Source organism: Falco cherrug, chromosome 5 (assembly GCF_023634085.1).
Source record: "Falco cherrug isolate bFalChe1 chromosome 5, bFalChe1.pri, whole genome shotgun sequence".
Taxonomy (NCBI): Eukaryota; Metazoa; Chordata; class Aves; order Falconiformes; family Falconidae; genus Falco; species Falco cherrug.
Genome location: NC_073701.1, coordinates 2996015 through 3023638, shown reverse-complemented (window position 1 = coordinate 3023638; position 27624 = coordinate 2996015). Strand labels below are relative to the sequence as shown.

At 42.2% G+C, this 27624-nt stretch overlaps 2 protein-coding genes across 3 annotated transcripts in view; one reads left to right on the top strand and one right to left on the bottom strand.

The window, feature by feature from the left end:
• Positions 1-1361: 1361 nt before the first annotated feature.
• RABL3 (RAB, member of RAS oncogene family like 3) lies at positions 1362-13042 on the bottom strand. The gene is made up of 8 exons (XM_055712069.1): positions 12885-13042; positions 12604-12695; positions 11326-11455; positions 8312-8426; positions 6587-6737; positions 5847-5918; positions 4709-4747; positions 1362-2090 (listed from the first exon to the last, which is right to left on the bottom strand). Exons 1-8 carry the CDS (start codon positions 12928-12930, stop codon positions 2025-2027), a joined length of 711 nt encoding a protein of 236 aa, XP_055568044.1. The 5' UTR covers positions 12931-13042; the 3' UTR covers positions 1362-2024.
• A 171-nt stretch (positions 13043-13213) lies between these two features.
• GTF2E1 (general transcription factor IIE subunit 1) overlaps positions 13214-27624 on the top strand; it is a 52640-nt gene continuing 38229 nt past the window's right edge. The window contains exons 1-2 of one of the 2 annotated variants that reach the window (XM_055712159.1): positions 13214-13337; positions 20566-21043. In XM_055712159.1, the coding sequence (XP_055568134.1) occupies positions 20596-21043 (448 nt within the window). In that variant the 5' untranslated portion in view covers positions 13214-13337; positions 20566-20595. Of the gene's footprint in view, positions 13338-16497; positions 16523-20565; positions 21044-27624 lie in introns of those variants that run through there. The other variant, XM_005433323.4, reaches the window with a different exon arrangement.

The window sequence follows — 27624 nt, the reverse complement described above, 5'->3', positions numbered from 1 at the left end:
CTTCAGTACCACTGATGCCCAGGACTTGTGCATTCCCTCCTATTCCTGGAGCATGAACCGGGTTTCTCATACAAAGGCTTTGCTGTTTGTTTGTGGAGCCTGAGGTGAAACACACGAACACAGGTGTGCTGCAATCAGGGCTCAGGCCACCCTACAGCATGCTGAGCAACGTTCCTTTTTTTTTTTTTTTTTTTTTTGATTATTTGAAGAGGGCTACTTTGGAAAGTTGCTTCCTCCAAATCAAAGATCTGTGCAACCGTTCTTAAGGCAGCATCTTAAACTAAATGGCCTTCCTTATTCTGGAACACTTCCAATTCTCCTAAAGAAGCCATCAGGTGAAGAAGAAATAGCCCTAGCTTGTGTGTTCTGCTCTGCAGTTCCTTAGTAACCCGAGGGAGCCCAGGTCTGGTTACCCTAAGGCGGCACCTGACCTGGAGAAAGTAATTCCAGCTTTCACTGTCACAGGAGCAGAGAGAGACACTGGTGCTGTCACTGTCATGCTGCTATGAATGTTTTGGTACCTTATTTTCCCTGGTTGTAAACTGAATGTTAAGTAATAACCTATTTCACACAGGCATCTGAAAACTTACTGCACTCACCTTTGCAAATGCTCCAAGACCTTTCTGGAAACGGCCTAAGGAAAATAATACCTTTGACTGGTGCACCTCTCACTGTCATTTTTGTGCCTGATTAGTGGCAAGAGGCAGTTTTGCATTTATTTCTAAGCAGCTGTTAAAGGAGAGCTGCAGGCAGGCGTAACCTGGAGACTGCGAAACACTGCTTGCTGTCAGTTTCACACCAGCGTTTTACTTTCTTCTACCCCTATTTATTATTAATCTGTATTTATATCTAACTGCAGCTCTTAGTTAGCCTTTGCCAGAGGCTTAACCATTAGAGGTGACTGTGAGGAAGGAGGGGAAAGAAGAAGCTGCCATAAATCAGGCTTTTACCACTCCATACAACTCCGGGGAGGTGAGAAACTATGCAAAGCTTTGGCTATTTAGGAAGACAACAGCTTGCACAGTGGATCAGGTCAAGTCTCCTTTTATCCTTAGTACTAAATATGAAAAGGAAACATCCCTATCACAGAACTTTCCTTCTAATCATGCTCAGTTCCTACTTTCTACAGTGCTTTAAAACCCTTTTAAATTTCTGCCTATTCTAATTCAGAGGATGTTCTCACATTTCATGTTTTCTGAACCCACTAAGCCCTCAGGCTCAGTAAGACCATGTCATATTTGTTCTGAATAAGCACTGTATAAAAATGCACTTTTTCTACCAGCTTTCAATGCACTGCCTTTTAATTCAGTATTAAGAACAAGACCACACTCAATTACGAAAAAATAAACAGGAGTACCTGATTCACTTTGTCCTCTCCAGAGTAAACAATTTTAATTTAAGCAGTAGAATACCACTTGTTTTCTACTCACAATTTTCTTTTTAAGGCTTCAAATCCTTTTTCATCTCTTGTTTATTTCTTTTATCCCTTTTGAATCAGGCTGAGCAGTGTGTTTCAGGTGAGACACCACCATTCATTTAATGAAGACATTTATTATTTTCCAGACCATTCCTCACCCATCCTTACATTTCACTCACTTGGTTTGTTCACTTTACTGTAAATGAGAATCCCACTCAGTGTCATCTTTCCTTTAGAGGTAAGATAAATGTAATTCATTACAAAGACTGTCCATAAGTTTTCCAAAATGGAGACACAGATGTCACATATACTTGCTGTGTATGATAAAGGTTCCCACAGCAGCGTGAGAGGAATTCAACTTCTTGTACACTTTCCCCAGATGCCCCCATGTATCCAGATGGCCTGCAACCCCAAGAAGCACCAGGCTTCAGATTAGATTTTTGGAAATTCTTCCCCAAGTCTTTTCCAGCAGAAGTAACTTCAGCAGTCTACCGAGCCGTAGTATCATTTTACTCTGCTTGACATAAGCATTATTATCTTTAAGCAACCAGTTGGAATGGAAATGTTGTTAGGAACTTGGAGAAGTCATCTTCCACTTATTCAGCGTTCAGTCATAATGAAGGCTCTTCAGTGTCCCTCCTCCAAACCTTTTCCTTTCAGAGAAGCCAGGAATCTAGAGACAGAAAAGGTAAGTTGTAATGTCAGAATCAGCAGGAGCTCCCTTTAGCCCACATTTGAGAGCCTGTTACCAAACCAGCTGCAACAATGCCTTCCTCTTCCACACCGTCGCCAGAATCAGGACTAAAATGCTTCAAGCTTACTGCTAGAGGAGCAGCACCATTAATTAAACAAGCTGCAAAACTTGAGTATGGCTCATTTGTTCTATGGAGCTCCTTAAGGCTTTTTGGCAAGGGTTACAATGAAAGCCTTAATTTCTTGGGCAAATCCTAAACCAGTTAATTGCAGATTTCAAAGTCCATATTTCCCCCCAGATTCAAATGCATACCAGAATTTCTCCTCCATTCATTTTTAAAACTACAAAATAGTAATAATAAGTCCTATTAAAGAGCTTTTAGGACTTTATGCCTTCTAACCTGAGACAACAGCAATTCACTGGTAGTTGAAAGCACAGTTTTATCAACTGCTGAAAACTAAGAAAACCATCAGAATAGAAATGGCTGCAACAATGCAAAGGATTAGCACTCCTGCTTTTGTAGCCAATCTGTAGATACTGCTCACACCGTGACAAGGAGTGCTTACAAAGAAAATCTACCTGAAACCATTGGAAGCTTCTCTGGCTTAACAGTATTTCAAACAGATTTGCAATCCAGTGCACCCTTGAATCCCTTAAAAGAAAGGGATGCACTGCTTTCTAATACTGTGTACCATGTTTGTCCTATTGGCATCATGAAACTCTCCGATTTCAGTCCAGAGTAACTTTTAGGTACCTAACTACACACAAGCAGAAACAGCAGACCCAGTGAGCACATGCTCCCAAAACAATTTCACACTCTCATAGGAAATACACGGTGGAAGGTGTCAAATGAGCACTACAAATCATGCCAGGAGAACATGGGCATGTAAGGATGGGATGGGAGGAAAATGTAATTTACAATACAGAGCAGACTGCTTCATTGGTAAACTGAAAAAGCTATTACCCAAAATAAAAGTCCACTAAACCCCCCACAATTTAGATTTAGTTAGGGTTTTCAGGCCCAAAACTCAAACAGATATGCAAGGTATTCATTCAGGAATTGTTTTATTCATCTCTGAGAAGCAATCATTTCTAAGGGAAAAATCAGGCAGATTTTGCACAAAGGTTCATCTCATGAAAACTGCTTTGGGAATTCAAAACGGAAAAATGCAATCATTAGACCTAAAAAGTAGCAGGACACCATAGATAAAATGTTATCTGTTTCTGTATTTTTTTATATCAAAGTCACTAATTAAAAGTAATAATTATTTATCAGAGATCTTATCGAAATCATGGCTACAAACAATTTGAAACTTATCATTCTTTTCATCCTGAAGAAGTCTATAACAGAAATACCTCAAAACACGAATGATCGAAGTGACCTATTGTAGAAAACCCACAAACACGTTCATAAGATTTACATTCGGTAGATCATTTCAACTAACAACTTTAAGAGGTTATATTGAAATCTCCAGTTCCAATGTGGATTTTGTCTCTTTAAAAATGACTGTCCACTACTTAAGATTTGTTTTAAGCTTCTCAGCTATCGTCAGTGAGGCAAATGAAAATAGTCATCAGCAGGCTGTAATCTTTGGCACGTGGCCATAAGCAACATAAAGTTAATCCCTGGCTAGCCACTAAAACCGATCAAATCAGAAAAATAAAAATCTTACATCACTCAAAGACAACCAGCACACAAGCAGATTTCTGCATTAGGCTGTTATCCCCATGAAAGGGAGACTCCCTTTCACTAGAATGTGGGGAGAAGGGGAGAGGGGAGGAAAAAAGGCAGCATGCAGAACTGAAAGAGGAAAAAGCAATTTTTGTTTTTAAAAGGCATAGAAAAATGCTCAAAGAAAGTAAGCATTTTGTAATTTGTGACTATTCCCCCCCCCCCCCCCATCCCTAAGGGGCTTTCAGCACAGCTACATCTAACGATACATTTGATTGTATTTCGGAGGTGCTGTTCATGGTAATTTGCAAGCACCTCACAGGTACGGTAAATGGAAACTCACTGCTCCCCGCATGGCAGACTGTGCACGGCGGGGTGGGGGGCACAAAGAGCTGAAGTGGCCTGCCCAAACCAGAAGAGTCATTTCACTGCTTCTTCACCACCTGTACTGAAAACAGTTAACTCAGCCATTAGGAATGGTATCTTACTGCTGTTCTCCTTGTGGCTCCACTGGTTCTATGAAAATTACCTGTACAAAACATAAAATGCTAGTTCCAGCTGTGGAAAAAAAAGCCTTTCCATTGACCTTCAGGACAGCATCTCTGGCCTAAATCTGCAACCAAGCAGCCTGAAGCTGACAGATCTGACAGAGATCATATCTGCCCATTTTATCTCACTCTTGCAACTTCTGCTATGTTAGCATACTTAATTATTTCACTGCCAATCACATTACAAATACTTTAGCTGAGAAAAGTCAGCCATTTTTCTGTCTATCCAAAACAGCTGTGCTCCCACAGATTTCAAAACCCAATTACCAGCATAGATTACCATTTAAGTCACATGAAACCCATGTTCTAGAGGACTCTGTCAGCAGTTCACATTACAAAGGGAGAAAGAAAACAAAAAAGGAGGAAAAATTACAAACCTGATTGCCATCTCTTAAGAAGTATCTCTTCTCTATGACCTGGGAAAAACAGAGAATGATCTTAGCTGGCACAACATAAGCATAACCTCAGATTCCAATCAAAACTTCACATGTGAGCACCGAAACTCATGGCTAACTGGGACAAGGTCTGAAGTCATGTTCCCTGCTCCAGGCCTATTGCTTTAAGTGCAATGCTCTAGTACACATAGAAGGAGTTGCCACCTCCAGCCATTCTTAGTAAAGCTGTGTTATTCTGAACTTAGACACACATCATTTAGTTAGCCCTCTTTAGTAATGGAGGTGATGGTTTGGGTGTCTCCTTACTCATCAGTTATTCCCATCTCTTTCTGCAGATGCAGTGGTTCTGAGCACTAGAAAAAAATCTCATTCTGCAGGTGCATAACACCTCCAGTGGTTCTGAGTAGCCCCTGGGCACAGGTGATGCTTGAGAATAGGTAGCCTGACTCATGCTCTGAGAGTGATGCACAACACTGTCTGTGCTGAGGGGTACCTATGGAGGCAGTACTGTCAATCTAAAAAATAAAAAGTGATTTGTATCATTTGTACAATCTAAACTCTCCTCCAAAGAAAATCCAGGTCAAGCTTCCTCTAAAGCATGACGTGTTACAGGAGGTGATCTGCTCTGCTATGGTATCTTTATCCAGGGGGTGCTTAAACCAGAGCATTCCTTCTATCATTTTCACAGTAGGACTTGATGGTTTTGCACAAGATGTCTTTTGCAGGGAGGGAGAGTACATACCAAATCTCTTAAGTCCTAAAGTTTTCTTTAACCACGATCAACAGAGCTAACCACAGCCTTGTAACTTCCCGCATTACTACCTCAGCACACTGCAAACCTTCTGGCCTGCCAGAAGGCTCCAAAAATATATGCAGTGTCTCTGGACATTTCTGAGCTCTTTTTCATTGCTCTATGCAGATCAAGAATCAACTCTTCAAGCAGATCAGCTATTTTCTGGAGTTTCCAGGAGCAGACCAGTCTTTGGCACCTCCATGCCTGGCTTCAACCAACTCAAAAAGCAGAACGTGAAAGAGGCAGCTAAATGTTGTTCCATGTTCAAATCACAGACAGCATTCAATACACAGAACAATAAAACATAATTTCCTTGACTTGACTTACTTTATCAAAAAACCTGCTTAGTTTGACAGCGTTGGATGAACCTGCAGCCAGGTAACGAGGATTGGTACAATCCTAGAAGACACAAACAACAACAACAAACCAAGCACAAGGAAATCAATGCAAGGAAGCTGTAAACATGGAAATCAACCTACCCTTTCCCCTGACACACGGACCTGCAATCAGCTAGGGAAAATACAGTCTATCTGCTGCTTTCTGCCTCACAGTCCTTCAAGAGAAAAGGCCAACTTTTGTTCTGTGAATTCACCAGAAAATTCTAAGTAACCCCCTGTGCGCTCCACGTCTTCCTTCTGCTACCAGCTATACAGTCAACTAATAATTTGTACAGGCTACACATGAGATTACACACACACACATACAAACACTTACGCAGCACAGGTATATTTTTATACATATATATACACATTAAATATATATAAATAAAAATAAAGTGATCCTGATGTTTCATTCAAGGATAGTGTCAGAACTAAGAACAGGGAAAACTGAATTCCCAACCATCAATTCCAAGCTGCAGTGACCTTATCTAACACCCCATACACCTCTCTGTAGTGAAACAAGGACGGTCATTTCATCAAGCAAGGGGGACAGCCAACCAAAATGTGATGACTCCAGCATTATTGAGAAAATCTCCAAAAGCCCAGTTTTTGTCACATCTTTACTTACTAAAATTTGGACTCACTCCCATATAAAATAAAAACAACAGCGGTGACAAGGATACTAACCAGATTTATCTCTTCAGCATTGAAGTCCTCAGCCAAGAAAGCTGTTCTGGTCAAAACTTCATTCCGCTTAGTTTCTGGGATCTGATCCAGCTTAGTTCCTATTACCAGCAGTGGAATTTGGTTATCAGCAAACTGTTCACGGTCATAGTCACTGGTGAGGGAAACAAATACAGTCTTGAATACAGCCATGGTCATGTAAGTGGGCACAGGGATGCCAACAGCTCCCCCTCTTTTTCAAATAATGGTAATTTATTTATGGGTCATTATTTATCTAAGAAAGGATGTGCTGCATCTATCAATTAAGGCAGGGCTTCTGCATCTAAGTCACTACACAGGAATTAAAAGGAAAGAGAAAAGAAACCACGATTTGGATTTCTTCTCAGCATAAATGAACTGCAGAAAAAATGCTAACACAAGCAGGAAAGAAACAGGAATGCCAGTATTGTACCAAGCATATGCAGCCACCAGAGACATATCAGGCAGCTGGCATTGCTGAACATCTAAGTTTCTACATACATAGACTGTTAAAGGAGGGACAACGAAATAAGTTGCAACACTGAAACACTACCCCTTTCCACGTTAAAGAGGGCTGCAGTAACAGTTGTGTGGTGTCAAGTTATTAATTCTTCTACATTCAAATAAAGGCAGCCACCATAAGCTGAATTCCAACAAGCTTTGATTCAGATATGAATAATCATCAAAGATAGCCTTTATAAAATAAACAATAAAATTAAATGTCATCACAAATCCAAGCTCCAATCATTCTCCTCAGCTAGGATAATCACTTGTCTTTCATTTTTACCTAAAAGAAGCTTTCTAGAAAGTAATTTTACAACGAACAGCAACAACTCAACCAAGCAATTGTTGGTGGCTGAGCATCTGTCCCTGACAGAAGCTAAGCTTTTGAAGATTAAAACAATTATGAAGACCCTGCACCTGGAAAAACTGGAGAAATTTGCAGTTATATAATGCAAATCCTCTTTCTCTTCTCCCAAGTTTCTGTAGAAAGACCTGCATACCAGCATAGGTAGGGAAACAACTGATATTCTTCCCACAAAAAGCTACCCTTTATGATTGCTTCCCTGCTCATGTGTGAGGTTTTATCAATGATCTTAAAACCTCCTTGACTACATGTATAACAGGAGCATGGAGGTATAGGAGGAAATACTTGACACCATGTTGGAAAGACAATTCTGAACATGCTGTTTAAGCAGAGTTTTCTGTGCTTTTTTTTAGCCACACTCCTGAAATAATTCCTCCATCAGCCATCCCACCCCCCAAAAAAAAATAAAATTAAGTGAACTTCCTCAGCCTTGGTGCATGGAGGGAAAGCCTTTTGGAACAGAGACATGCCATCCCATGACACTTCTTGTGCAAGGGCTTTGCACATCCCAATACAGACACACAAGTCTTCAGGTATCAGGGACTGGACCCACTCTCACAGAGGCCTCACACAAATGAAGGATGCAGTAAACATCTTTTCCCTTAAAGCAAGGTCTCTGCCATACAGTTTGGGAATCTACTGGCAGAATGGCCTGATTTGCAGTGTAAAACAAGAACAGCAGTGATTTCCTTTGATATCCTGCGCTTTTTTTCTTTCTTTCTTAAAAGTCTAGCCACATCTAATTTCATGTGGATTTCAAGTAGCCTAAGGGATGAACAAAGACTTCCATAACAGCTTGGATTTACTGTATCTTAACCCTGCATGTGTGTTTTTTCTCTCACCCATTTGTCACGAGAACTCCTGTTGGAGCAACATCTCTGTTGAGTGCTTCCAAAGACCAGCGATACAAATTCTGGGATGATTTCTTGTTAGTTAAGTCATGCACTAAAATTATCCCTAAAGTGAAAGAGAAGACAGCAAGATGCTATTTAATGATACACATTTTTTCCCCTTATCTTACCAAAACGACATCTGCAAGTTCCCAGATATCTGAGAACGAAGAAAGGGATGTATAACCGGTTCAGTTACAGTGAATGAGTAAAGCTGAAAATATCAGGATGTAACAGGTTTTTTAAAGCTGCTTATCAGGAATAGGATAAGAGCTAAGAGAAAAATCTCATGAAAGGAGGAAACGAACAGCCACCTCAGGGTTTAATCCGCAAGTGGCTTGCAGGCATTCCCTGATGCTGCTCTGTCTAGGCCTCAGATACTGAAACTCTCTATTCCTGCAGCAGAGAATGTAGCCTTCCTCTGTTTTACCTAATTGGTAAACTTAACGCTCTTTTTGTCACACCACCTAAGAGTCTAAAAGCTGTTTCTTTGTTTCAGAGAGTTTAGAGAGCGCTGTAGCTTTCCTCCATTTTCAACAACTAATGCTACATACTTGGGGAGGTATCCAAAGGGAAAACAGACTGATACAAATTTTCACAGTTCAAGTGTCTGGTAGAAACGTGAATCAGCAAGATTTCATGTATTTAAGATTAAGCTTCTAGCATTTTTCATTACCATGATCCTTGAAAATGTAAATTCCGAGATAGAAAAATAGCCAGCCAAACTTCCTAGCTGTACTATTAACAGACGCCCACTTCTGATAACCACAGTTCCTAATTCAATTACCAGCTCCTAGCTAATTTCTTCTATTTATTCACACCTCCTGCAGCCTGTGGGACATTCCCACCTCCTCCAGACCTCAAAACATCACTAATTCAAGGGCAAAATGTAATGATACCGCTTATCTTCATCAGCATTCATTCTCAACACGCTGCACAGCCTATAGGTGGAGGAAATTATTAATTTATATTCTCTCATCTTAACTCCCAGAGGTGCCACCCACTGTATACGCTATGAAAAAACCACATTTCCACAAACATTTTCCACTACCTCACAGGACTGTGCACAGTCTCTCCTATGAGAGTTGCCAGCATATCACAACCATAGCCCTATTTCAAAGCATTTATCGCAGTAACAGCATAAAAAGGTAACTCAACTGCGAGTCCACCCCCGGAGTAGGGAGAAAAAGCCTGCTGCAACATAACTTGGCCTATAGCAACACGTTCAGAGGCACTGCTGCATAATCTGCGAGAAACACTCTCCACCTCCAGACACTCATCCTCAGTCATGTCTTTGATTGGTCAGTTTGCTTATCTGCTTCACCGAAAACCTACACAGTTAGTTGCACCAGCAGAAAAAGACTCTGTCGACATCAAAAAAGAGCAGGCAGCACCCGTGACTACTCAAGGAAATGTTCCTCCCACATTAAGGTCTGCGAGCCACGGCCCTGCTGCCTAGTCACTGTCCCAGACTCTCACAGTCCACACACCAGATGCCAAACCAAAAGCAAACCATACCCAACCTTGTCAACAACCAGGTGTTCCTGACAGCCTGCACAGATGCTGCCACCACCAAACACTAACTGCCTTTTGATCTCAGCTTTTCAGACCATGGCAAGCCCAGAAAGCACAAGCAGTCAGACAGAAAGAATTCTTCTTCTCTTCTTAATTCTTCATTCATCTTCTCTTCTTAAATCAGGTCAAACAGAGGCAATTTGCAAGACAAGCTCTAATGAAGGAATTAATCTAATGAAAGAAACCAGAGCCAAGGCTAACTACCAAAGTCAACAGTCTTCATATGTGAGCTGCCTAATAATACCTTTTGGGCAGTGGAGATAAATAACTCTAATAACATCATCAATTATAATTCAGACACATAAGTTCAAGATCTCATCTCCTAATGGGCTGTCCTAGGATATTTCCAAGTCTGACCCACACTCACTGGCATACTGTGGATGTAGTGTCAAAAAGAGATCAATGTTTTTCATACACCAAAGAGGCTTGCTTTGAGGACACAACACAACTCAAACCTTATTTACATTAACAATATAAGCAAGAGGTACCTACACAGTTTTCCTCCTGGGAAAGGAGAAAGAAATCACTACTTAAATAATCACAGAGCAAAAATGTTTATTGTATGGCTTAACATATTATTGAAAGGCCCTCAAATGACTTGGAACAAGAAAAGAGAATCCAACAGAACATTTGAGACAGATTTTCTGAAGCAGTTGTTAATCTGCTATACATCAGTTTTTAGTGAACTATCCTCGGGTGCCAAAAAGTAACAACGGAAATTCCGCACTGTTTAGTTTGTAATCTCTTATTTGCTCTTATTAGTGGTACAGATGAACTGCTAGGCCTTTAAGTCAGTACCTCAACAGAAGGCATAATACTACTTTCTATATACAGCAAGTTGCAAGATTCAATTCTTAAAAATAATTTGGCAAATTAAATGAGCAGAGGCAAGATGGTTACCAACACATTGCAATTTTATGGGAGCTTTAAATTTGCCAGGGTAAAACATAACTATCAAACTTCATATAAATTCAAATAAATATTTTCCTGCTGTAGGTTTTGGAACTGAATAGATAAGAAAATATAACTCATATTTCTGCATGTATATCAGGCCTGGAAAGGTGAAGGCAACATTTATGTCTGCCAGTGTAGCTGGAAGGGACAACACTGCAACTTCAAAGACTCCCTGTTGTGCCAGCTGCACAAGACTGAAATGAAAGGCTGATCAAGCTAATCTGCACAGGTTTGCCTAAAAGAGCTTTCCAGTTCAAAACTGAAATCATAAAATACTGCCTATGAATGCTATCAGGTTTTTTTCCTGTGTAAATGTACCGGAATCAGAAAAGCAAACAATATAGCCCTCAGCCAGACCTAAAGGGATCTGGCCCCAGAACCAAGAGACAGCTCATAACTGAAACTGATAAAACCAGATTTACAGCAATCAAACTTACCATTCAGCAAGTTATAAAATACTGCTCGTGTGCTTTTCACACTAGTGGCACTACCCACTGAACCTCCAACATCCCACAGCTCAATGTAGTAGGTCTTCTCTTCTGGAGTCCCTTCTTTGTAGTCATGTATCTGATGAAAAATTCGCATCATATGTAAACACATCACTAGCTCACAGGAGTTAATCTACACAACACTTAAGACACTCAACTGAAAGGATTATTATACTTGGACAGAAATCTGTAAATTCTCATGCTGACACCATTTCAAATCTCTCAAGTAGAAGAGATGGAATGAGTCAAGCAGTGGCCACTGGATACCACAGCTCTTACATGTGAGATGGAGCTTGGTGAGTCAGCCGAGAGTAAGTATCCTTTCCACCTCAGTATTAACAAACCTAATGCCTCATGACACGTTTAGAAGAAGCATGTTGCTAAAGCAAGATGAAAAAATAAGGTTGTGACTTCTTACAGTTCTTAAAACCCACACGGTAGTACTACAAGAATATTAACCCAGGTGACCACATCAGATTTTGACTACACCTTTTTCCTCTCCAAATTCTCATAGACATCTTGACTGAATTAATCGATCAACAAGTTTTGCCCCTGGATCTGCTAGAGTTTTGCTCCACAGTCAAACAGAAAACCACGTTTCTTTCCCCAAATTTTGGAAGTATATTCCTAACCTATGACAATGCATTTCAAGGAGAATATAGCAAAGAGTGATAAAGGAAAAAAGCATTTATAACTATCCCATGAGGACTGTAGCTTGGGCCAAAAAAACCTGCTAGATGAAATTCCTCATTCTGCTGACAGTAGGTCCTGCAACGAGCAGGCAGGAGGAGCAGCAACCCTACAGCCACGGCCAGCACCCTCAAACTAAACAAGCAAATTGTTTTTCCCCGCCACGTTTGGCTGACAATTTAGCTGTGCATGAGGTGTTTCTCAGGGCAGCGTGGTTTCAGTGGCGTGCCTTCTGACTGAACCTGGCTGCTTCGGGCCCTGGAACACAGCGCTGGCCACCGCAGCGAGGAGATGTGCTACGAATGACAAACACGTCTGATTCCCACAGCCTTGGAAGGTCAAAATTTGCTCAGGCAAGCACTTGGCTCTTAATAACATTTGCCTCGAAAGATGAAGCCCTCAGCAAACCAAAACACTGAAAAAAAACTTTATCTGGGACAGTAAGTAATGGAATGAAAAAAAAAAAAATGAAGTCAAGGCCCTTGCCTTCCCTTACACTTCAGGCTAGGGTACCCTGCCGTCGGGCACATCACCTACTCGAACGTCCACCGAGCAGCCCACGGTCCAGGACGGGTTTCCCAGCACCTGGTTCTGGCACAGGAGATGCACAAGCGAAGACTTGCCGACACCTGCAAGCGCACAGACAGAAGGAGCCCTGGGCCCCCGCCAGGCAGGCCGCAAGGCCGGCAGCCGGCGGGCGGCAGCTAACGGCGGGGCCAGGGCCTGGCGGCAGACAGGCCCCGCGGCTCCCGCCTAGGCGGAGGGGCCGGGTGAGTGGGTCCCCGCCCGGCTCCGCGGCGCAGCGGGCATACACTCACCAGAGTCGCCCAACACCAGCACCTTGACCCTGTCCAAAGCCGCCATCTTACTCTACCTAGCAACAACACCAGAGACACACACACCCACCCCCCGTCCCGGAGCCGCCAATCGCAGCGCTCGTTCCTTCCGCCGCACTCAGCCTATTGGTTGCCTGCCCGAGTAGCCGGCGCCACTGTCACTTCTGACTGGCTTCATTCGCATGAGGGCGGGAACGCTAAGAGGTCTATGAAGGAGCTGATTGGCTGCTTTCCTGTCGCTCACCGCTCAGCCGCAGAGGGGAACGCGTGCCGGGCAGGCCGTGGGGGCGGAATCGCGCATGCGCGGCACGCGGGGAGCCATTGGGCAAGGCGCCTGGCGCCCCGGTGACGCCACCAGGGCGCGCGGCCGTGACGTGCCCGCGCGGAGCCGCCGGAAGCGCTGCCCGGAGCGGGGAGAGCTGGAAGCGGCGGCAGGTCAGTGCCGGCCCTGGCGGGCGGCGGCGGCGGCCCGGCCCGCCCTGAGGCACCGAGCGGGCCGCGCCAGGCGCCAGGGTCCCCCCGGGGTCCCCCCCGCTGTCCCATAGCCGTCCCTGGCGGGGGACTCAGACGCGGTGCCGCCAGAGGAAGCTGGCCGGGAGGCCCCCCTCCCCCCTTCCGCCTGGGGGAGTCCCGCCGCCGGGGGTGCCCGAGGCCCTCAGAGCCCCCGCTCCGGCGCTCCGCCCCCCCCTTGTTTTGGGCGCCTCTGGGGGCCTGAGCACGCCGGCACGGGGTCGGTGCTCCCCGCACGTTGTCCGGGTGGGCCTCTGCCCCGGGCCCTCGCACCACTTTCAGCTCCCTCCCACCGCCTGCCTCTCCTCTTGCGTGGTTTGGGGGGGTTCTTTGTGTTTTCGTTGGCGTTTTTTTAGGAGGACCTGCTGAGCCCTCAAGTCTCTTGTCCTGCAGGAGCCTACACATTCGGATGTTTCAGACTCAACACATAAACGTGGGCAGGGAATAGGGAGCTGTGCAGGTAGCAGGAGGGGTTCCCTCCTTCACTTGGCCATAACGTAGTCTGCTGCTGTAGCCTAGGGAGGCTGTGCAACTTGTAATTTGAGGGAAGATGCAAGAATCTGAGGAGTAACTAACAGTATAACAAACCTAGCTCGTTGCTTTTTGCCAGGTTACCATTCAGTTCTCTAGCTCAGGAAGATCTTTATTATTTTTTTTTGTGCATTAGTTTTCTTCTGGCTTCATGAGCTTGCTGGTTCCCTGAGGGGCAGATGAACATCACATCTAATGGCACCAAGCTGTTAAATGAGTACAGCTGCCAAACTTGTATTTTTACAAGTGGCTCAGAATGAATAAGGAAGAAGGGCATTTTGCAGAGAGTGTTCAGCAGTGCACATTAAGGTGCATTTTCATGAAATACAGCTGGCTTAATGTTTTTCAGCCATGAAAGGAGGAGGCTCTTCTTTCATCTCTTCTGCACTGGCATCCTCTTAGATCTGCTGATTCTGTTGCTCATCACACTTTCCTACTAGCTGATTAAACTGTCAAAAAAAACTAGTAGAAGGAGGGAGGGGGGGAGAAAGGGTATTTTTCTACCTTTTAGTCATGCAAATTGGTGCACAGGAAGGTCTTGTGAGTGTGAGAGCTGGCATGGGAGAGGGCAAAGCCATGTCCTTGGGAGAGGAGCAAATACCCTTCTGGCAGCTGTAAGGGATGATGTGCGAATCTCATTCCTACCTTCTGCTTCCTTTAAGATTTATAGCTTGCTTTCACACAGGATGCTTTAGGGAATTCTTCTGAACAAGAAACTACATGAATTAAAGCTAGCCTGATATCTTGTTACTTAGTTTCTCTGCTTCTTTATTGCTTACATCCTTAGTATATAGACTAGTTTGCTACACCCTGATGCACTAGAACTTTTCTGAACCTAATACTTTCATAAATTTTTGTCTTTCTGAAATTCTTGACAGTTAGACAATACCACTCACATAAGTGTGGTGTTCTAGGTCTCATTGAATCCAGGGTATGGAAAACAATTTCTGCTTTCTTCCCATCGGAAACTTAAAAGGGATGCTGGGGCTAAGCCCCCTGTACTTCAGTGTAGTCATGACTTCTTAGGCTTGATATTCATCAGGAATGCTCTTTTTGTCCTTTAAGAAAGCCCCAAAACCTTACCACTTCATTACATGAGAGCCAGTGCTGAGATGTCTCCAAAATGATGTTCTTCTGCTGGTATATGTTCAGATTTAAGTATAAATTTTAAGAGTTTCTGATGTCCGTGGTTAAAATGTGCTAGTGGCTTCACATTACAATTGAGTCATCTCAATAGTGTCTTTGCCACCACATGGGGAAAGCTCATGTTTCTGTATCCCTAGCCATTCTTTCTTCTCTTTGTTTTGTGTAGGCTCTAGTCTAGTAACATAAATGATTCGGTTCTTGAAGTTTTCCCTCTTGCTTCCCTCTAAAATATGCTACTTTTTTTTTGACATGTTTGTTTTTCACTTTTATCAACTTGATTTACCTTGCTAAATGAATAGGCAACTGTCAGAATTAGCACATGATGGCAGGGGTTGTGGCTGAAGACTGAGAAGGAAAAAGACTTCTCTGTGGGATGGAGGGTATAATTTGTGACAGGAAACTGTACCTGCACTATTCTAGTTGCTACATTTGGCCTTCCATAAATAGTGCACTCCAAGTTTTTTTCCCCTGCAGCTATAACTGTTAATAGTTTGTTAATGCTGATGTGCATTTGAAGTACTTCTCAATATTACATCTGTTTGTGTACATGCGCGTAGGTAGTCCTTTAATTTACTGACATCTTGCTGTTATGTTGGACTTGGATTATGAATGTGATTGAGAATTACATCCCAAGCCTGTATTGTTCCAATTTCTGCCTTGCATGGTCAGACCTTGCATCCTTATCATGTGGGGTTCCATATATTTTACTTGTGAAAGAAATTAGGTGAAAATGTCCTAATTTCAGGCAGGCTGTTCAGCCTTTCTGTGTGCAGCTGTAGCACAAATTTTCATCTTTAGTGAAGAAACCCCTTTGATACCTGTGAACTCTTGGTTTCAGTTTATGGAATGCCAACAAGAAGGTAGGATTTGAGTGAAAGCAGATTCTTCTCTTCTCCTTTAATGCTTCAGGGTAGGTCTTGAAATTAAGATACACGATTTCTCATCAAGATGTAGTGGAGGAGGAAGGCTGAGCAGCAATGCTCCTGAAGTCTCTAGGGAATGGAATTCAATAAGCTTCTGATAAAATACCAGAAGACTTTGGGTTTGCAAGTGATGTGGGATAAAGGCAGTTCTGGATAGTAGCGATGTGTTGCACAGATTATCCACTTACTACGGAGAACAGTGACAAAAAGCAGACTGGAAAATGGAAGGTTCTTTGCCATTTTTTGGAAAGATAGAGTAGTGTCTGAGGTTACTTCATACAGACATGTAAAATCTTGATGGCATGTTTTCCCACTGTAGTTCTGAAATTTGTGCCTTCCCTGCCTGTACTCAGGAAGATTCAAAATTGCCCCTCTCAGCTTAACCTCATAATCTTCTGAAATAATTTTAATTTAATTAGAGCGAAGGATCTGCTGCTCGCAAGTGACTGCTGGAGTGGGATATGGTACACACTGGCTCCCAGAAGCTTGTTGTACTTGCCATGTTTACAGGTGAGGGACTCATAATCTGATTTTGATTTTTCTGAAGAAAATGTCAGTGGTATAAGCAAATAATTTTTTTTGTCTTTTTAAATCTGATGGCAGAACCCGCAGAAAGGTTTTCCAAACAAATCAGCAAAATCTGGTCTCAAAGATTTAATGAAAAAGAATGCTAACAATTTAAGTTAGATGTGGGGAAAAATGGGAAGCACCTTTCCAAGTATGTCTGATAGGTGTAGGTTCCCAGCCAACCCTACAACTCCCAAGTTTTCCCCCAGAAGAGATCTGGGGTGTTATAAAGGGTTTCTCTACCCAAATGAGTCTGAAGAGCAGTCTGCTTCCTTTTTTGTTTCTGGTTGATTTTTTTCCCCCTGACCATGTCCATGGTGTTCATACATTATTTAGGTCAGTACAGACGTGATTATGAAAGATTCACGTTCATTAAAACCTTGTTAGGAGATGTTATCATACTTCTTTGCACATGTAATTAATTCAGGCTTGACTTACTGCTTGGAGGAAAGGTGAAATCACTGTTCAAGGATGCAATGGTAAGGTTCCTTGCTTTTGGATTTTAAACTGATACTCGTGGCACTGGACTGCAGCTTCTGAGCTGGGTCACTGTCGGTCTTGCCTGGTGGTACGGTGACAGGTAGCAAGGATTTGCAGCTCATATGCTGTAGGCTGAGATTCTTTGTGGGCTGGGTGTCAGCTTGTCCCAGAGAAGCAGTTTGTTAGGCCCTGGCCTGGTGAGTTCTGGCAGTGGTATGTGCTCACTCTTGTGCCATTGCTCTCTGTCGTAGCTTACGTGAGAACGTCGTTTTCCAGAATGATGTAGAATATGTTCTTCATCCAACCATACCGATCTTGTTCAAGCTTTTGAGCAGTTTGGCATTAGGCCTCAATGTAATATAAAAACTGGTGTTTGCTGAATGTGTCTCCATGTTTGTTTTTAGAGGCAAATTCCTTGTGTTCAGCATTGTTAACTTGTAGCAAAGCTTGATGAAGGGTGATCTTTGGTGGCTTTATTTATTCCTTTATTTCTTTAAAAACTGACACAAGTCAGTCAGTTGGCTCACACAAAGGCTGTCTTCTGCAGGATTTAGAATTTAATCCGTGGATTAGTTGCATCACCAAGCTTTTCTGGAAGGAATTTTCAGGGGACAGTGAACTGGTGTGGAGAGAAGGGTTTTTTTGCTTCGTTAGTTGGGGTTTTTTTTTAGATCAGCACTTAAAAACCTTTTGCCTTTCAAAATCCGACTTTTTAAATCTCTTCTGTGGTGCCAGGTTTTATTTAAAATTGATTAAATCTCATTCAGAGTTTAAGCACAGTATATAATGTAAAGATCAATTTGAATAAATGAAAGCTTCTGGCTTGCTTCTGCATTGACATTGTTTTATAGCATCAGTATGTTGCTGACAGATCCAGTCAAAAGCAAGATTTATCTTTAAGTAAGTGAAAGACTGTAAAAACACCAACAGAATGAAATGGATTTTCAAGGACAATGTCCTGTGACAGTATTCAGGTTGGGTCTGACTTAGAGATTCAAATATACTGTATGGCTAACTCACAATGGGGCATCCTTTATTGCTAATGCTTTCACCTGTAACGCAAAGCTCTCTAAAACTGTCCTTTGTGTGAGATAAATCATAATGCATCTGCCATATAAAAGAAAGCTGACTAACTCGAGAAGTACTTGTTTCATGGCTAATTCATGCTGTGATAAACATATTCTATTAAATTTCCTTGAAGGGAAGCTAGGGCTGGGCATCCAGGCACTGTTTTCTGTAAGCTATCCTGAGCCTGCACAGCAGCAGTCAACAGATGTGGCTCAGTTCTTTTCAATTTGAGCACTGTGAATACCATCGAGCCCTACGAGAAAAAGAAAAGCTCAACCAAGGAAGTGTTTTAAAAGGAAAGAGTTAAGGTGGGGTTTTTTCTTACCCATAGGCAGAAAAGACAGGACAATCTTAATTTACCTCCTGTTAAGCTCCACTGTCCACAGCCTAATTGCTTTGCAGTTGCGCTGGCTGTAACCCTTGAGAGGAACATACCTCAGTTGCAGAGGAGGGTAGGGGTTGGAGGGAACCAAAGCTTCAGTGAGTAGTGTTACTTACAGTTTTTTGAGAGGGCAGTGTTTCTCATACCAAAAAAATTAAAATAAAATAGATTTCCAAGCAGTCTACTGCGATAAATGATCACGGATTTTTGAGTGGTCTTAGCTGATGGAAGTGAGTCATCAGCTGCTTCGTTTAATGTAGAGCTTCGTGATTTCAGTGGGGTGTTTGGGGTGGGGGGTATAGAAAAGTTCTGTAATGGTGTTTTGTCAGAAAGGATATTACAGGTTTTATGATAGCAATGAAGAAAATAGGATACCCATCCAGATCCTTTCTTCTGCTGTCACTCTTCTCTATCCTTTATTTGAGACTTGAGTGCTGAGGAGGTACATATACAGTATGTGAAACATCTAATGGAAGAGAAAATTGAAATTGGCAGAGTTTTACTATTTATGATATTCATTCACAGATAAAATTGCTTAGCAGTGACAAACAAATTAAGGTGTGCACTTTTTCTTCAATTGAAGGAACCTTTTTCTTAATAAATGGTTATTCATATCTTAAACTAGCATAGAAGTCTCATATTGAAAAAGACTATTCAGAGTTTTATTTGAAGTTAACTGGAAGTATAACCCCCTGAATAGGTATTTCAAAAGCACCTATAATACGCCATGATTATCTTGAACCTTTCATACATAGAAATCCCAGTGCATTATGAGTGGAAGGGAATTTTGTTACTGCCAACAGATGTATAGACTTGAAAGTGTGGAGAGAAAATGCTCAAAACCACCCTGTGAAATGACAGTAAGGGTTTGCTCTGTGTCTTACAGAGTCGCTTCCCTTTTTCTCTCCACTGAACAAAACCAGCTGCTTCAGAAGAGTCAGTGCTGTTAGTTGTCTGCTGGGGTTTGATTTCTGGCTGTGTCTGTGGTGGGGGTGACAACATGAGGAATTCCTTGCATGGTATCATCCTATATGTCCCATGTATGTCACAGAAGCGTTGTGTGATTTCATGATGGTTGGTAATTGTTAACAAGCATTTGTGCCATTTGATGTTAAGGTGAAGAAAAATAAAGTGAAAATACAGTATTTCTGTAGAAATTATTGTCTGGTCAGACAGCATGGTACATTGTGATAAGTAACTCAAAGGATGCTTCATGCAATATTCTTTTTCTGTTTAAACATATTGTCTCTTATTGCTCACCAAGTCCTGATTTTTACTTCCTTTATTGTGCTATAGTATCCATGGGCTTCTAAGGCCTGAATGTGAGACACTTTAAATGAAGTATCCATCCTTTGGAAAGACCTATTTGCTCATCTAAGATCCAGGCTGAAGCAGCCTGTGTTGTAGGAGTTGGTAGTGCTAACAGTTTTCATGCTGCAGACTGTTGTCTAAGGTCTGTTTATCAGAACGCATCAGAACGTTGTGCAGCTGGGAGCTTTTGCTTGAATGCACATCAATCTGTACTAGCAAGCTGTCCTCGCATGGTATCTCTGCCCAGCGATACCCCCAGATCTGAGGAGTAGAAGCAGGCAGGGCTACTTACAGTGTGGTCAGGTGACACCAGCTGGGGCCGTAAGACAACTCCACTCACGGGCTGTCTTAGGACCTTTCTTGCCTTAGCCTCTTTCTGCTTCTCCCAAGTTACAAGTCTCAGCTGATCATGAAGCTGTCTACTGGAGCTCAGCTTCAAGATAGTTTTCTTATTCCAGCTCTGTTGGCTGTGACTGAGTAGAAATGAAATCTGTATGTTATGGTACCAATCTCTTGTGTGCTTTTTTTTAAGTTTTCCACCATTTTGTTTTGAATGGGAGGTACAGTCTTCTAATTCTATTTCTGTAGCACTGGCATTATTAATACCTAAGGAGACAGTGCAAGGCTTGGGAAAGAGAAATGGAAAACACCCCTTCCTTTTTTTCTTTTAGCTCTAAATGAGATAAATTAAAACTTCTGGAGTTAGAAGACTAGCTAAGAGTCCATCTGTCGTCTTTCATTGCAGTGTACATGAAGCTTGAGATCTGAATCTGCTATGACTGACCCAGACGTCCTCACTGAGGTCCCAGCAGCTCTCAAACGCCTTGCCAAATATGTGGTGCGTGGCTTTTATGGCATTGAACATGCTTTGGCTCTGGACATTCTCATCAGGAACCCCTGCGTGAAGGAAGAGGACATGTTAGAGCTCCTGAAGTTTGATAGGAAGCAGTTGCGGGCTGTCCTCAATACCCTCAAGGGTGACAAGTTCATCAAATGCAGGATGAGGGTAGAGACAGCTCCAGATGGGAAAACCACCCGTCATAACTACTACTTCATTAACTACCGCCTTCTGGTTAATGTGGTGAAGTACAAGCTGGACCACATGAGGAGGAGGATTGAGACGGATGAAAGAGACTCGACCAATCGCGCCTCTTTTAAATGTCCCATTTGCTTCAGCACTTTCACAGACTTGGAGGCCAACCAGCTCTTTGACCCCAGGACAGGTAAGAGTACAGATAACGGAATGCTCTTGCTGTCTCCTTTGTCTGTAAGTGCTGGACTTTAAAACAGCATCTTACAAAATTCTCTTGAGTTCAGCCAGAGCTAGAGGGCACTCTGTTTCTGTGGGTGGTAAATGTTTGAGCAAGATACAAAAATAATGTATACAGACTTATAAAGTCTGTACAGACAAACAGCAATGTTGGTAAAATGCTTGAGTGACAAGCAGTAGAGAGGTGGAGGTCTTACTGCAATAAATTCAAGGGTGAATAAGGCAGTCTGTCCTTGTTGGAAGCTGATGTTTTTTTCAGTATAACCTTTTCTTGCCTGTAAGCTGTATGACTTAGCGGTAGTTTGCAGAGAGGGCATATGTGTAGTTGACTTTGGTATGCAAAAATTTTTTAATTTAGACATGGTCATGCAAGGAGTGAGTTGTTACTATTTAATTTTCTTCTAGCCAGTTCATTATACTGCACACCCTTGTCTCCTCAGTGTAAGGCAGTCTCACAAAAGTTAGAGGAAATTAATTACAGGCTTGTCTGTGGTTGGAGTAAACAAGGTTCTTTTTGAAGTGTGTGTCTCAGTTGAGGTGCATGTCTTGTCTCGTGCATATGAAACAAGATTTTTTTTCTGGGTGTCATTGCCTACAGGGGCAGCCCAAGTACTTTGTGCTTCTGTGCTAGGGAACAAAAGGAAGAACATCTGCACCTGATGAGAACCCATTTTGATAGTCTAATCTGGGATTATTTTGGGGGGAAGGCAAGGAGCAGGGGTTGGGTGTTAGGGTTCCACCTTCTGAATTAGTTTCTTTACTTTTAAATTTTTCCTTTTGAATTCTTTGTCCTGATCTGACCTTTCCTTTTTTATTTTCATGGAAAAGTAAGAAGAGCTCTTAGAGGTATTGAAGTGTGTTGCTTTGTGTCAGTTATAATAAGAAACTAAAAATTCACTGTTTAGTGGTATTGGTACCACTATTTAGTGGTATCCGTCTAGGGTACTGGTACCTGATCTGCTTTGGAGAAGGGCAAACACCCAACAAATGTTCAGCCTATCATTTGCCCTCTTTCCTGCCTCCAAAGATCAAAAGCTGTGAAACTCCTTTTATTTGAACAACTGTGACAATTGTATTGAGTACTAGAGAAGCAGATTCTACTAGGTCAAGTAACAGTCGTTGCTGTAATCCAGCACAGCTCTCTGAGTAAAAGTTGCTCCCTGATGGAGCACCAAAACCAGCACAGATCTTCTATACTCACCGCTGTGTGTGGAAACTATACGTAGTCTCTACAGTAATGATCATCTGTGGCAGCTGCAGTCGTGGGTGTTGGGCTCAATGGGAATTAGTGCTTTTGCAGTTTCCTTCAGTAAGGAGAGAGTGGGGAACCAGCACAGAGAACAAATGCAGTGGGGAGTGTGAGAAACTAATCCCAGAGGGACCTGTACCACTTTGCAGGTGAATCCTCGCAGCCTGTGTGGGTGTTGAGTTCCAAGAGCAAAGATGTGGCTGTTGAGGAGGTGCAGGACACAATAGTGCTGGGATTCAGCTCTGAACAGCAAGGCATGTGCTCCAGGAACTGATGAGGTCAACCAAATGTTTGTGTGCAGTACAGGCACTGGCTGTCTCCACAGTGCAAAATCACTCGCTGGCACACAGTGTGTTTTGCAGCTTTGCTGATGGAAGGAAAGGTTGACTGCTGTTTCCCCAGCAATTCCCAGCAGTTGGTTTCTGTCAGTGTAAAGGCAAAGAACAAGATAGCCAGTTTACCTTCACTTACTTTCAGTAAGAACATACCTGTCTAGAATTTATGTATATTCTATTTCTCCTTATATGACTTCTAAGTCAATGATAGCTTCCTCTCAACAATGCATGATGATACAGTAGTTTCTCAAGAGCTTTTACAAGGAATACCAGTTTGGATAGGGCTCTCCAGTTACTGTGTAAGATGGTCTCACACTGTCTCCAAATCATGAGATAGCTGCTTGTTTCCATTCTGAGTAAATACGTGGGCAATTTTGTTTGCTTTTTTAGTGAGAATGACTGCTTTATCTTACAGTGGATTGTGTTGTCTGCACAATTCTGTATTGGAAAAGAATGGAGACTCCTTTGGGCCTCTCACAGAGGGAGCTTGTGAGGACAAGGCATGTAGAAGAACAAGGTTTATTAGACAGCCGGTAGCATCCCTTTTCCAAGGATGTCTTTAGCCCCTATCAGTGCTATACGTAAACCTCTCCCACTCTTTGAAACTTCTGGCAGTACCACTGCTGAAGGGTAGCTGAAAGCCACATGGATTTGCGTCATGGTTGACCTGGCTGCAGTCTAGGAGCAGCTCAAATTGATAAAATTTTGTGAGTTAAAGGGCCTGCAGGGCCACAGTTGTAGTCCATGGAGCAGGTAGAGCATGGAAGACATCCTCTGCACTAGTCTAGACCAAGCTGCACTTAAATTGGCAATTTGTTGTTAAAAGACATCCAGTTTCACTGTCTGGTTTTTGTCCTTGTCACTCGGAGATGGGGATGCTTTAGATGTCCTGTGTTTTCTTCTGCTTCATTTTCCTCTTCCCTAGTTACCACTTAAATGCGAACTGAGCAAATGTTGTAGAACAAAAGGGCTAGAAGAGGAGGTTATTGCTCTTGCACTTCCTTATTAGTGATGGTTAGGAGGTTTCCAGAATCTCTCTATGACTGTAGCCACTCTGTTGCATTCTATTGTGAATTAAGAGGGCTTGTGAAGAGCTGTCCGTAAGTTCAATCTGTAGTGCTCTTTCATTTTTAGCACAGCACCTGTGTCTGTCTCTCGGCTTTAGCAGAGATCTGTTTCGTACAGGTTACCAGCTGTCAAATGGAGGGTTTTTTAGCGCTTTGCTTGATTTGTGAATAATTCTGAAATAAACTTCCATGTTCATTTTTTTCCTCAGGAGATGTGATTGTTGGTGTTTTTGTAAGGTGGAAATGTATCTACTGAGAGAAAATAATTGATAGTAAGAAGGGTGTGTAATAGATGTGCTTTGGTTGCTGTTCATCCAGTTAATTTGGAAAAATATTTTTGAACAGAGTAGCAAGTTTGCCACTAAGGTGATTTTAAATGGCATAAATGTTAGTTTGAGAGTGCGATCTCTCTGTTTTTAGAAGTATTATACGATTTTTCTCTGTCCCTTTTTCTGCCATTAAACATCTCAACCCAAAAAAGCTCCAGAAACTTGCTGTGCTGTCAGAGGTTGAACAAGTATTGTCTGGTACTTGTAAGAAGTTCAAGGACAGGAATCATGTAATATTGAAGAAACTGTCAGATGGTGAAAAGGTGACAAAAAACCCCAGAGTTTTGCTGCAGCTCCAAATCGCAAAGGGATCTTTTGAGAAGTGAAAAGAAACATGTGTGCTGTTGGAGGAGTCTCTTGGCTGTATGACCAGTGGGTGCCTGCCCCCTCTTAGCATGGTGTGCCTGGGTTATGAATCTTACCCCGATCTGTCCTGAATGAAGAGCTTGAACAGATCTCCAGATACCACACTTTCTCCTCAGTGGCAGTTTTTACTGTTGTCTCCAAAGAAACAGTGTAAGTAACTTCTGCTTTTAGAGGCGTGCAGCCTGGACCCAGCCTGCTTTTATTTTGTGAAAGTTTGCTATGGAAGCTTGTAGCGTAGCAAAGGCGAACTTTCTGATTGAAGAGGTTGCAGATTTGCAGTGTGCTATTGACCTGGCGGTGCCTTTGGTGGGGTTTAGCACAGGCTGGGTTGTTGTGGGCTGAGCAGACATTTCTTGAAATACACATCATCGCCTTTCACTTGTACCTGTGCTCTGATATTTCGTACTCTGTTCTGCATGCTAGCAATTGCATTGCAGCTGCTGTTGTGATGAAGCCACATGCAGATGGAAAGCTGCGGCCTTAAACAAGGTAAGGGCTATCTCTTGGGGCAGTGATGTACAAGAGTTTAATTGAGCAGCAGTAAAAAAAAGCGAGATGTTAAATGCATACTGTGAATAACACTGCTGAACTCTGCCTATTCCCAGACCTAGGCTGGCAGTGGACACTGACATAAGGGACACCGGTTTTCAAGTGTTTCACCTCTTACGTAGACCTGTGGAAAGAATTTTCTTCTCTGTGCTTTTAAATGTAGAAACTACAGAAATATGGTTTCTGTAGGCCAATTCCTGAAATTGCAGAGCAATATAAATTACTCTATGCCATCTTGTGGATTGGACTTAAAAAAAAAAAATAATCTTGGAGAATTAAATACACACAAGTCTGTTCTGTGGCATGTGGGGAAAGCACAGGAGGAGCTGCGTTGTCTCACCCAGTAGAGGGAGCTGCCTTCTTTTCTCTGTGCGTACGGGCTTGAGTTGATTAATTTATTGAATGTCACAAAACTGGAAATTATGCACATGGATATGTGTTCTGTAGCCTGATTAATTGGATCTGGTTGGGGAAGGTCTCTCTGATGTATCCTGTTCTCATACCCTAATCATATTTGTAAATCTAGTGTAGAGTTGGAGTTGACTGTCAAATTCAAGGTCAATTTGAAAGAAAGTATGTGACTAGAAACTGCAAAAGGGAGAGTGGGGTTGAAGAGCAGGAGTGACAGAAATAACATCCTGCAGCGCATCACACTTATTCAGCCCTAGATTTCCTTAGGTATTCCCAATACCAAACTGTATCAGGTTACTCGGCAGCGTAGCAGGTGAATTCAATGTTAGGATGAAAATATAAGGCTAGGTGAAGTAGTTTTTCCTCTGTTCTTTTCTACCTATGCAAGATAATTTTTATCCAGTCTTGTGTTTCTTCCATTTTTGCTGCTGTGAAGAAAAATCTTGATCTTATTGGTAAATTGTAATTACAGTTGGTCTCTCTTATGTACATTAAGTGTCTTCACCATAACATTCAGTTAGATAAGAGGAGAATAATAGTGGAAAGAAAAGGATGGAAGATAAGTGGGTGACATGAATCAGGAAGATGATGTTGGGATGTTCTTAATTGCAGTTGTAATCACTAGAGTCTTTTGTTGTTATTCGAAATCATAGCAGCTAATTACTTGTCTACTCTTTGCCCTCCCACAGTTTGCTCTTGGTTTGTTGAATGACTTCGGATATGGCTATCATACTGTTCCTGAAGATGCACTGTAATAGTGACATACTGCCTATCTGGATCCCTTTCTTATTCTGTGTGCTGATATGAAATGTAATTTGGAAAGAGATTGAAGGTGGCAATATCGGTTTTATAGAAGGGAAGGGAAGATGTTGAATTTCATTTTAACCCGGTTTGGTTTACTGTCAGCCTCTCACAAGTAATTTGTGTACTTCATAACAGAATTGCATGTAGTGTGTTCAGAGGCTGGTTTTCTGTGCCTGTCACAAGGCACCTTATATCACTTTCAGGCAGCCTGGATGCGGCTGGGCGTTTGTATGGTTTGGGCCCTGTTACTGAGATTAGAAATTTGACTACTCTTTGATTTTTTTGCTTTGGTCTTATGTGTTGACTTCTAGAGCTACTGCCTTTTTCTTCTGACTGCCCAGTTTCTCACTTCATCCCAAGCGAGCTATTCAGAACACATCTGTCCTCATGTTTTGAACTTCTACTTCCTCAGGCAAGTTCTACACTAGCTTAAAATCTTCCTCATCTGATTCAAATTACTTTTGAGCCTGTCCTGTCTATTTTCTTTTTTTTCCTTTTTTTTTTTTTTCTTATGGTTCCCCTTCTCCCTGTTTTTTTGCCTTGCCTTTTCTTGTGGAGGTCTTACCTCTGTTTCTGGTACACCTCTTTTTGTGATCTATCCCTTCCAGCCATTAGAAAAAATAAATCCCTTAGAGCTATTTATTCTATATATTCACACTATGTAGTCAATCCTAGTTGATCTTTATGCTGCTTATTCTTATCCTTTATCAGATTCAATGATTGTCAGAACAGACATTCTGGATAGCTTTGTCTACCATGTACTGCCATGCATGTGCTGTATGATATCGCTTCTACAACAATTTACAGCTTTTTACCAGCCAAAATCAGGACTTAAAAAGTCTTTTTGTAAATTGGCATACCAGAGACATCCCTTGAAAAAGAAGGGATTCAGAGCAGTTCTGGTTTGAACAGCTTCAAGTTCTGTGAAGATTTTTTTTTTAATTGTTGTTAGCTTTCCAAGTGTATGTAAACCCATCAGTGTGTTTTTTCTTGACTTTACAGGCCCATTTTGTTTGTCTGTGCTGCCACTGAGAGCTTTTGGCAAACACCAGCAGAAGGAAACTGCCCATGCTCTGCTTAGTTTCTCTGTTTCTATTCAAATTTCTGGCAAAAGCTCCAAGAGTATTCCTGTCAGCTTTACTCTGCCTCAGCTTGATAAGGCCTGGAGCCACAGAGAAGGGAAAACTGAGAAAAACCCATCAGAATTAATGCATGTTTTTCTAAAAGTAAGGATACTCTTTAATTACTTAAAAGGGGATGTGTAGGTTAAATCTGTAACTTGAACTCATTCCGTGCAGGTTGGACACCCTGTCTGAAAGGTAACAGTCTAGTCTAATAACCACAGATCTCTCAGCTTGGTGGAGAAATAGGTGAAAGTAGTGTTAGAGCTTGTGCCATGTAGAACATCAGAGCGGAGGATCACG

What these genes read in the sequence shown, in the direction of transcription:
- RABL3 (XM_055712069.1), bottom strand. Translation starts at nt 12,930, where the DNA reads ATGGCGGCTTTGGACAGGGTCAAGGTGCTGGTGTTGGGCGACTCTG. An exon ending in ATGCTGAAGAGATAAATCTG is followed by an intron (nt 5,919 to 6,586) that starts GTTAGTATCCTT and finishes TGTGTCTTCTAG; the next exon opens with GATTGTACCAATCCTCGTTA. An exon ending in TAAGCAGGTTTTTTGATAAA is followed by an intron (nt 4,748 to 5,846) that starts GTAAGTCAAGTC and finishes TGTTTTTCCCAG; the next exon opens with GTCATAGAGAAGAGATACTT.